The sequence below is a fragment of the Sceloporus undulatus genome, chromosome 3 (genome assembly GCF_019175285.1).
Source record: "Sceloporus undulatus isolate JIND9_A2432 ecotype Alabama chromosome 3, SceUnd_v1.1, whole genome shotgun sequence".
Taxonomy (NCBI): Eukaryota; Metazoa; Chordata; class Lepidosauria; order Squamata; family Phrynosomatidae; genus Sceloporus; species Sceloporus undulatus.
The window spans coordinates 14,152,856-14,164,534 of record NC_056524.1 but is presented as its reverse complement, the minus strand read 5'-3'; the positions used below and the strand labels follow the sequence as shown (position 1 = coordinate 14,164,534).

The following is an 11,679-nucleotide window of genomic DNA, read 5'->3' as shown; positions in this document are numbered from 1 at the left end:
AGGGGAAAGGAGCCTCGCCTCTGTCCTCCGCCGGCAACAGAGCGGCCAGGCAGGGGAAAGGAGCCTCGCCTCAGCAAGGAGCCTCACCAGGCAGGGGAAAGGAGCCTCGCCTCTGTCCTCCGCCGGCAACAGAGCGGCCAGGCAGGGAAAAGGAGCATCCACCAATGGAGGCAGCCAGGCAGGGGAAAAGAGCCTCACCTCAGCGAGGCCCCGTTCCCCTTCCTGCTCACCTCCGCCAGCGACAGAGGCGGCCAGGCAGGGGAAAAGAACCTCAGTGAGGCCCCTTTCCCCTGCCTGGTCTCATCCACCGGGGGCCAGGCAGGGGAAAAGAGCCTCGCCTCAGCGAGGCCCCGTTCCCCTGCCTGGTCTCCTCTGCCGGCGATGGTGACGGCCAGGCAGGGGAAAAGAGCCTTTCCTCTTCTTTCTCCTCCTCCTCTTCTTCTGCCTCCTTTCCTCCTCCTCCTCCTCCTCCTCCTCTTCTTCCTCCCCTTCTTCCTCTTCTTCTTCATCTCCTTCCTCCTCCTCTTCTCTCCTCCTCCTCCTCCTCTTCTTCCCCTCTTCCTCCCCTTCTTCTTCCTCTCTACTTCCTCTTCTTCTTCCTCCTCCTTTTCCCCTCTTCCTCCTCCTCTTCTTCCTCCTCTTCTTCTTCTCCTCTCCTCTAATGCCAAATGTCCTCCATTTTGATCATGCCTAAGAAACATGCATTTATATTAACATTTTTTAAAAATCATCAATTTTTTTCGCGCGTCCTCCATTTTTAAAAAATGTGCCCTACGTTTGAAAATTTTGTCCTACATTTGTTCTACATTTGTCCCGGTTTGGAGAGCCTGACTTATGGCAACCCTATCCGCGCCGCTCCGGGCGCCATTTTGAGTTCGGCCTCCCAGTTGTCTGAGGGACAGCAACCCGGCTCCCGGCTCAAAAAGGTTGCCTACCCCTGCTATAGAAGGTCACCAGGTGACCTGAAAGCCATCAGAGAAGAACACAGGCCTGATACCAGGGTGGGATGGAGAGGCCACTAAAAATTATATTTTTGGTCACTTTTCTTGTTGTTTGCTCAAGGTCTGTGGCAGCTGGAAGCTTTAACAGCAGGAGGGTGGTGAATTTGCTTTCAAGGAACTATCCAAAGTGCCGAACCTATTTGCAGGGTACAGTTCAGGACCTTGGATAGCTCTGGATTCAAAAACAGAGTGGGTGCACACCAATTGGAGCCATCAGTCACCACTAGCTGAAGGCATATGGTCAGAAGACAGGGAATCTTAGTGGGTTCTGATGACCGGTGTAGCTCCATCCCATGGGATCCTGGGGTTTGTAGTTTTACCAGGTTTTTAGCCTTCTCTGCCAAAGAGTGCTGGTACCAACTCTGAAGGAATTCCTAGGATTCTGTGGGATGGATCCATGGCAGTTAAAGTGGTGTCAATCCTGCATAATTTTGACAATGTGGATGCACCCTGGAGCTGCGAGGACAGAAGCAAATCCAGGAACAAAAGTGGTTCTCCAGAGAGACCTCTTGAGGTGGGTTCACAGACCTAAGAAGGGTCAATTTATGGCTCCCATGGCTAAAATAGAGCCATACCAACTTTTAAAAGGAACCAAACACAACAAATAAGGGCTAATGGGAGGGGGGGGGAGGAAAATGGTTGTAATGGAAGTAGCTAGAATGAAAGGAAAACTGTGATCCAAACCGCACTGCTCAAATAATCCAGTTTTAACTGCCTTGGCTCAGTGCTAGAGAATCCTGATAATTGTAGTTTATTGGGGCACCAGAACTCTCTGACATAGAAGGCTAAATGCCTCATAAAACTACAGCTCTTGGAATTTCCTGGCATTGAGCCAGGGCAGTTAAAGCAGTCTGAAATTGCTTTGTTTCTGCAGTGTGTTTTCGACCTGTGTCTCCATTCAGCCTTTTCCTTCAGCTTTTCTTCAGGGCTGGTTCCAGGCTCAAGGGGCCCCTGGAAAAATGTATTCAGGGTCCCCTCCCTCTCCTTTTGTAATATGTTTTTCTGGTGGTGGGAGTGATAGCCTACCGTATTAATTTCCCACAAGGTCCTAGACCGATGCTTCTTTGGGGCATTGTGAGGAATTAAAATGACTCCCATTGCTGCCACCACTAGGTTTGGGGTCCTCAAGACAGGAATCATCACCAGTGGAGACTGTTTGAACTTTGAGGCCACAGTAGCAACTCGGCCAAAGAGTGAGGCTGAACATATGAGTCCTCCCCCAGAGATGTATCCCGAAGTGCATCCAACAATTCACACCGGGTTGGCCCAGGACACTTTATTACCTAGAGAAAGAACAAGATGGTACCCATTCCTGATACAGAGGAATGGGTGACTTAACCTTACTGATCACTGGGAATTGGGAGGAAGGATCTCTTCTTGTTCTTTGCTTTTGTGTGCCTTCAAGTCATTTCTGGTTTACGATGACCCAAGATAAAACTACGATGAAGTTTTCTTGGCAAAAGTTGTTCAGTAGGGGTTTGCTGTTGCTTTCCTCTGAGGCTGAGATAATCGACACTATCACACAGGGCAAAATTAGGGGATTAAAAAGGAATTTTCCCAGGAAAGTCACGTGATCATGGTGAAGATTTTTAGATGACCTCGCAATCTGAGAGGAGTTTTTCCAGGAAGAACCAGGAATGCTCCAGCAACAAATAATTCATGGAGAAATCCCATGAATGGTTTGTTGCTGGAGCATTCCTGGTTCTTCCTGGGATAGGTACTCTTTGGCTGCGATGCCATCTGAAAATCTTTGCCACGATCATGTGACTTTCCTGGGAAAATGGCTTTTTAATCCCCTGATTTTCCCCATGTGATACTGTCCAATGTGACTTGCCCAACATCACCCAGGTGTTTATCAGACGAGCTCTTAAAGAGGTACTATTCCAGTGTGACTCCTCTAGGTGCCTCCTGTTGCATGCTGGGATTGGCAGTTTTAAGGAGGGGTATTTAGAATTCTCAGGCAGAGAAGTTCAGCTCCTTAAAACTGCCAATCCCAGCATGCAACAGGAGGCTGCTAGAGGAGTCACACTGGAATAGTACCTCTTTAAGAGCATAGTGTGATAAACATCCCAGTGATTTTCCATGATTGAACAGGGATTTGAACTGTAGTCTCTTAGCTCCAAAACACACTGCAGAAATAATCCAGTTTGAAACTGCTTTAACTGCCCTGGCTCAGTGCTAGGGGAACCTGGGAATTGTAGTTTATTGCAGCACCATAGCTCTCTGACAGAGAGGGCTAAATGTTTCACAAAACTATACTTCCCTGAATTCCCTAGCATTGATCCAGGGCAGTTAAAGTGGTCTCAAACTGGACAATTTCTGCAGTGTGTCTTGCACTTAGAGTCCTAATCCAAAAGTCAAACCATTACACCTCAGGCACTTGAAAAGTACCAGTCAAGCTAGAACGTACAGGATAAACCATGTGCCCCCCCCCCCCACACACACATACAACCAACTATCCTTGAAATGGAGAACAGGTAGAAGCCCAGAGGGTTGCAGAACCAGTAGGCTCATGGCACCTAACAGTAGGGCCAGCCCATAACCTTGCCCTGACAGCAAGGGCAAAAATAAAACCACCCAACTGAAATGTTAACAATTGTATGAACCTCTCAAGAGAAACACATTTTGGAGGGATTCAGATCAGAATCTTGTGACTCTGTTCTTTGAGAACCTATCCCCCATTCAAGCCTAGCTTCTTTATAGTCCAAATCTAATCTGATTCATAGCTAAAGAATCATATGAAAGGAGAGCCATGGGTCCTTGAGGAGGCCTGAACTCTTCATATGTCAACAGCAGACTGAACAGGCTGATAGAACATCTCTGGTCCTAGCCTTCCCCACTAAGATGAGATTGGAAAACATTTGGAAAATTTACCTTTGGGATCACACCTCCCAGAATCCCCAGTAGGTGGATGCTTCTCAGTACTGTGGTCCAAACAGCCAAATTTCCAAGCTCTGGATGAGATCTATGGCATTTCTGTTTAAATGACAGGGCAAATTTCTAACCTGCCTCTGCATATAAAATAGCATGGATTGATTTTATGCAGATCAACAGCCTCTTCTGGGGAAGATTCATTTCCTCTTCTCAGTGATGTGAAAGTGGACACCTTAGCATGCTGGCTTTCATGTTATTTGTCATGTGCCTCTTCTGTTTTTTGCCTTGAAGAGAAAGCCAGTGATGTGATCTGACTGGCTCTCATGTAACCCTCTCCCCTCGTATGGGCAACATGAGTGACACATGTATCTTGAGGCTGTGGTGAGTAAGGGCAGGATCAAAACTCTTTCTGCCTTCAGTTTTCTGGAAATGCTTCTGGTATTTTTATGACAGATGCACTTTGGGATGAATAGAGGCTTAACATGCTACACAAATGTGACACGAGATGCTGTAATAAAAGACGCATTGGCTCACATTCTGTATACAGTATTTGTATGGCAAAAAGCCCACCTTCTGGTTGCAGTCTCCAACTGGAGACTTGGGCTGCTGCCACACTTTAGAATTAATGCAGTTGAACTGTCATGGCTCATTCCTATGGAATCCTGGGATTTGTGGTTTGTTGTAGCACCAGAACTCTCTGAGAGACAAGGATAAATATCTTACAAAACTACAAATCCCAGAATTCCATAGCATTGGGCCATGACACTTAAAGCACTATCAAAGTGCATTAATTCTGCAGTGTAGATCCAGCCTCAGTCCGCAGCCCTTGCTGGTTATTTAAGTGCCACACTTCTACAGAATCTGGCAGGTGATCTATAATTAAACATTTAACTCCCAACAAACCAGGAGCATCATCATCATTAACCAACAGACAATATTCTCTAGGCATTAGAAACTTTCTCTTTTTGAAAAACAAAAATTTAAATAATCCTAGACTGCAGGTATGTGGGAGATGTGTAATTTAATTGCACATCACAAACACTGAAAAATGTTCACTGTCTTTGTTCTGGAGCCTTTTTGCAGGGTGGGAATCATGTTCCTGGACTAAGGTTGCCAATTCCAATCCCAAATCCTGAGATTTCCAGGCCAAAATCTGAGACATAGAGACAGCCCCAGTGATGCCATTAAGTGTAATGCATTAGTACCAGACACAGATCCTCACAACTTGTCAATCACACACACACACACACACACACACACACAGAGAGAGAGAGAGAGAGAGAGAGAGAGAGAGAGAGAGAGAACATATTTTCCTGACTGGAAATTGCAACAGAAATGTTAGCTAAAGGGCACATTCCTAGATCAAAGAGAAATAAAGGGATTAGTCCTCCTCACTTAAACAACCACTGAGAGAGAATGAGGAAGCTAAAAATAAGTAAACACACACACACACACCAGAGAAGTATATTGCAGCAATTGATCAAGCAAGCCTTGCACATTGTCGTAAACTGCTGCTCTGCTAGCTGGAAACTTTCACACAGCCCTTTCTTCTTGCTTGCAGCTGAGCCTGCCATTAAATCTGGGGCGTTTCCACCCATGTCTACCACTTGGAGAGTCATGGTTAAGCCCCAAGACCTTACAACCATATCCTAAATGGCAGCACCCATCAGCCTTTGACAATGGTGAGGAATGCTGGTGAGGTGCTGTAATGCAACAGCACCTAAAACACCACATGGTCCCACTCCAATCTTGTCTCACGACTCAGGGCTTGTTCATACTACCCAGTTATAGTACTAGGATTCCATCTTAACAGCTAAGGTAACAGTAGATTCCTGAGATTTGCAGTGTAGGGAGGTGCACCACACCAGACTACAAACTCTAAGGTTTCACAAGGTGTTGCCATGGATGAAATAAGAAGTATATTACCAAAAGAGAAAAGGGAATGACTTCAGAAAAAGTGAGAGCTGGGAATGAAATTAGAAAAACTCTGGATATACTCTGAGAAAGGAGACACTGACATTAAGATTTCTTAGGGGCTGGACAGACCAGTGTTTGATGCCAGTCTCGGGGCAGAGTGGATGCACACTGCACCAAAGGAATACTGAAAAGCTGCTGCCACCCCGGCAAGGACACCTTTTTGCCAGCACTTAAGGAGCAGCATTTTGTCGTTCTTTTCAGTGCTGGCAAACTGCCAGATTGGGGCTGTGACATGTAGTTGCTGGAGCCCCGATCTGGTGAGGAAGGGGGCAGTGGGATGCCACTTCTTTGGTCCCTTAATTTCAGAACCTGTGACTCTTAAAAACAAAGGGCAACATTATTTTCTTTCTGATATCTTGAGGCTACAGAAGATAAATGGAAATACAGATGTGAGATACAATAGAAATTGTGTTTTCTATTTGAATTAAAATAGTCACAGCTATATTCAGGCTGCATCCTTAAAGTCTACAATTAATCTCTGCCCATATCACCCAACCATAGGTCTTCCTCTTTAATGATCAGTTAGATGTTACAAATCCAAAATTTGCTGGGATTTATAGCAAGAAAGGAAATGATGTAGACAGAAGGAGGAGTAGAAAGAACACCAGTTGTTATAATACAATGCACTGTCAAACTGGTTCTTAGCTTACAGACATAGAAAAGGGTTAGATTCATACACCGTGGTTGCATCCACATTCGTAGAATCACAGAATCATAGAGTTGGAAGAGAACACAAGGGCCATCCAGTCCAACCCCCTGCCATGCAGGAACTCACAATCAAAGCATCTCAAACAGATGGCCATCCAGCCTCTGTTTAAAAACCTCCAAAGAAGGAGACTCTACCAAACTCTGAGGAAGAGTGTCAAACAGCTGTCAAACAGCTCTTACTATCAGGATGTTCCTCCTAATGTTAAGGTGGAATCTCTTTTCCTGTAGCTTGCATCCATTGTTCCATGTTCTAGTCTCTGGAATAAGGAATCCAAATGTTTAAAGAACCAGTTGGAAACCAGACATTTAAAAGGACACAAATAGAGAGATCGATCTGGGGAAAGGAGTACATTTGTCCACACCATTCATTGCTGTAGGAATTCTGAAGGCTCTCCTCTGACAAAATTTTGGTCTTCCTCATTCCTACTGTTTATATGACTGGACCCAGACATGTTGCACAATGTGTAAAAGAGACCAAGTGTATAGGGATATGATAGAATTCTTCAAGTACTTAAAAGGCTGCCACTTGGATGATGGCAAAGGTTCAGTACTGTGCTGCCCCACAGACCAAGATGGGCTGGCATTTCAGAAGGGTAGCTTTTAGTTGAATATTTTAACAGTCAGGGTTCAACAGTAAAACCAAATATCTAAAGGTGAACTAATTTCCTTATGGAGGCTTCCATGTAGAGGATGAGAGACTCTCTCTCAAGGACATCCTATGCTCTGGATTTCATGCTTTGAGCAGGAAATTGGTTGGATGGCCATCAAGATCCTTTCCCTACCCTTAAAATGCTAAAGAAGCACTTGATAGCAGGAATATTTCATTTCAGTAGCATGGTGGTATGTTTTGAACAGAGTTTGGGAAGGTTACTTTTTGGGAGGGAGCTTACAACTCCCAGAATCCCCAGTCAGCATGGGAGGATTCTCCTAACTTTAGCCCCCAAAAAGAACTTTCTCATGGTCTGGTTTTGATGGCAAATGACTGGTTTTGTCTATCTGAATATTTTCTTCTTCTGATATCAGTCTGCATTTTCATTCAGTATGCAAAGTGATCTTGTAGCACTTTGAGACCAACTGAAAGAAAGAAGTTGATAGCATGAGCTTTTGTAGACTTTAGCCAACTTTCTCAGATGCATTTTTTACAGTCAGCTTTGCAGGAATAACCTTTCTGGGATGCTACGGTTGAGGGATGCTATGATACCCTTAACTGTATAGAAACTTTAAATTCTTCCTCTCTCCTTCTTTCTCTTTCTCTTTCTCTTCCTCTCTTCCATGTTGCAGTTCCAATGGGAAATCAGTCACTTGGGCTCAGAATGAGAAGACCACGAGCAGAGGAGCCCACCTCTGGCAGCGGCTTTCCATTCACATCAACAAGAAGGAGAATCCCAACCAAACGGCCGTCATCAAGCCTTTCTCCAAAAGCACAGATAGTAGCCGACACAGCAGTAGCACAACCATTGCCACCACCTTTCCTGAGACCAGTGCCAAAACACTTTATGATGTCTCCGAAGCAGAAGAACACTACCCAGCTCAGTACCGAGCTCAGACTCCTTCCCCTATCAGCACAGTGAGCCAGAGGACTGCCTCGCTTAGCCGGACCGAAGACGATGCACCAACTTTCCAGTCAGAGCAAGCCCAGCGGAGCAGTTCCTCCCAAGGTTCTCTGATGGAGCAAATCAGCAGTGTGGTGACCCGTTTCACTGCCAATATCAGTGAATTGAACTCCATGATGCTTTCTACTCCAACATCGGGAACCATGGGGACTACTCCTCTGTGTTCTTCTTACCTGATCCCAAGAGAGATCCAGCTTCCTACAACCATGACAACGTTTGCAGAGGTACAACCACTCCCTGCCATTGAGGTGAATGGAGCATCCCAATCAGCCAGAAAGGACTCTTGTGACAGCGTCAAAGAGGGCCCTTCGGTGGAAACACCGGTGGTGACAAAGCCGGAGCTTGACGATTTGGTGGCTTTAACTCCTCCCTCCCCTTTCAGGGACTCTGTTGATTCCGGGAGTGCTTCGCCCAGTTCCCCAGCATCCGAATCTGCCCTTTGTATGCCCTCATCACCGAAATATGACTCACTTATTATAAGAGATTATGCTCAGAGTTCTTCTTCTTTGTGAATGTAGTTGACGTTCAATCCTGGATCTCGACAGCTTCAGGTCGATAGGGAAGGGAGGCTAGGCCTCTAAGTTCTCCAGCGTTGATAGACACAGTGAGAGTAATGGGTCATCCTGGGGGGGAAACATGGATGAGGGAAGAGAAATGACAGATGTATTATGTTGTTTTACACACACACACACACACACACACACACACACACAAACTTTTAGCAGATTTTGTGGCCTTAAAAACATGGGCTTTTAAAATGAAAAGATAGACACATTTACACACAAACACACACACACACACACACACACACACTGCACCTATTTCCTAGGGCTTATAAGGAGTCTCCTAAATTACTTACATACTAAGTGCTTTGCATTAGTGTCTAACAATGAATCCTCAACACATCGTTGTGATGAGGAGGGAGAAAAGGAAGACAACGTTAAGTAGCTGTCTAGTGCTTGTTTACTTGGATTCCTTAACCCGTAAGTGAACCTTGATCTTTTATCAAGACATGGAAGACCAAAACATTGAATGTACATTTTCTAACAGACTTTTAAGACCTGGGACCAAACAATCCAGCTCCCTTTTTCATGTGTCTCCATTGAAGGTTTTTGTTCATTTTTTTTAAACAAAGATTTCAACCCATAATAACCTATTGTGTAACTATGAAACTTTTTTTTTTGGCTAAAACGCATCTACATGACGGTAGACACATGTGTTGATAAGCGCAATTTTTCCACATTGCAGCCAATGACTGCAGTCACAGAGGGCTCTCCAAAAGACATTTCATCTGACAGATTTGTGTACAAGAAAAACAAAAAACAAACTATCTTCAGTTAAGTATCTATTTTTTTCCCCCTTTGTTAACATTGGATTCTCTTCCAGAGCTACAGAATTCAAGAAGGATTTCCTGACTATTTCACCATGTTGCCAGCCAATAATGGAGTAGCAAAAAACAAACAAACAAGCAAACAACAATAATAATAACAATAATATTTTCTGGAGTACTGTTTTGTAATTCCCGGATCAGGGCAAAATGTCGAGGTGAAGATTCTCTTTCTAGTGATGCTGCAGAGCTATAGCTGTGTTTCCAAATGAAATTAATGTGTTTTTATGGACAATTCTTGCATTGATATTGCCAGCTCAAAACCTTTGTCAGGCTCAATAGTCTATTAATCCTTAGGAAAGAGGTTGATCTTTTGGGATTGTTCTCCTGATAGGTGTCTCTATGGAGGCAGATAGACAGTGTGAGCTCCTTCCCACCAAGTCCTCCCACTATGTCTTTTGAATGGGAGACAAGAGCCAGCCCACTGCCCAGTCTCTGCCAATGAAAGGAAACTGTGATACAAGAGGCTATGGCATCCTTCTAGTTTAGCTCTCAAGGTAGTATGGCCAATTGGGTAGATCATCGGAAAAGAGCCTTTTGGACTACAGTTCCCAGAATCCCCCAGATACCAAGCTAGGGGGTCCTGGGAATTATAGTCAAAACATGTTACTTTTCTACTTTGGGAGCACTGTATTTCAGTGGGTTAAAAAATGTCCTTAGAGCGCATCCCTTCCCTCAATGCACACATAGAAACTTTTATTTCATTATTTTATTAGATGCTTAAAAGTTTGTGACTTGGCTTTGTTTCCTCTCTACATTGTTCACCATGGATCATTCACGAGAGTGAGTAATGGCAGAAGATGCCCAGGGCTTTTGGGATTTGTTCATGACATGGCAGCCCACTATCTTGTACATACAGGATAGTACAGCCGCTGCTTGAAACTGCCTAAGCATAGGAACTGCTTTACGCAGCATTCAGTTTTGGTGAATCATTTGTCATGTGGCTATAGGTTAACTCTGTGAGAAGTTGCCCAGGTGAGCCCCAGTCTAGGAACCGGTTGAACTCCTGTATACGTGGATCTGACCAGAGCTTGAAAGGGGGACATTTTTGGATTACTGGCTGAGAGATACTGAAATTTGTAAAGAAAAAAAGAAAAGAAAAGAAAAAAAGACTCTTCCAAGCTCTGAATGAGCCCCCACCCAGTAGAAAAATAACAGAGACAGACATCAGGTACAGATAGAGAGATCATGCCTACCTAAATTATATTGGGTTTTCTATATACAGTAAAGGCTAGCCCTACCAATAAGTAGAGTGAGGTGGCTATCTCAGTGAGATGTGTTGGGGAGGAAGGGAGGAACACCAAGGTATAGGAGGGCAGAGCTGTTTATTCACCCTGTTACCTGCTCCATGTCCTTCTAAGCTGGTAAATAGTTCTCAGCTGCAATGGAAGATGCCAGCATCTAGAATTCCATTTGACAAAGATATACCAGAACGCTCAGAAATTCTGGATTGTTTTTTATCCAAAGTTGGCAGCTAACAGAAGAACTCATTCTTTCTGTCTATCTGGGATCTGTTGCCAATCAGTTTCACCAGGTGATACTCATAGAATCTTAGAATAATAGATTTGGATGAAACCGCAAGGGCCATCCAGTCCAACCCCCTGCCATGCAGGAAATCCAAAGCATCACCAAGAGCTGGCCATCCAGCCTCCAAGGAGGGAGATTCCACTACACTCCGAGGGAGTTTGTTCCACTGTCGGACAGCCCTTACTGTCAGGAAGTTCTTCCTAATGTTGAGGTGGAATCTCTTTTGCTGTAGCTTGCTGTAAGAGGAATGAGATGTTCCTCTTTCTGCTGGCCATGATGACTGAGGAATCCTAAATAAATAATATTTTTTTATTTTTGCCCCATTTCTCTATCACAGGGACAATTGAAGCGGTTTATAGGCAAAAGATTCCATACAGTACAATACCTAGGATCCCAATCTACCCCCCCCCAAAAAACAACAACAACAATTAAACACATTACTAATTAAAATATTCTATTAAAATAATCAAAGATGGGTGGTGGGGTACAGAATCGCAGTGGGGTGATGGACTCAGTTGGTGGCCTGGGAGCTATAGTCCAAAAACAGTGACGTTCCCATGTTTTGCTCCAACTCAGACCCCATCTGTCATAC

At 44.5% G+C, this 11,679-nt stretch overlaps 1 protein-coding gene across 7 annotated transcripts in view; it reads left to right on the top strand.

Moving 5' to 3' along the window:
* Window positions 1-9,292, top strand: part of GRM5 (glutamate metabotropic receptor 5) — a 305,682-nt gene extending 296,390 nt beyond the window's left edge. For 6 of the 7 annotated variants that reach the window (XM_042459902.1, XM_042459896.1, XM_042459900.1 and 3 more), the window contains one exon: window positions 7,842-9,292. In XM_042459902.1, coding sequence (XP_042315836.1) covers window positions 7,842-8,685 — 844 coding nt within the window. In that variant the 3' untranslated portion in view covers window positions 8,686-9,292. The remainder of the gene's footprint in view (window positions 1-7,841) is intronic. The other variant, XM_042459903.1, reaches the window with a different exon arrangement.
* The last annotated feature ends 2,387 nt before the right edge of the window (window positions 9,293-11,679 follow it).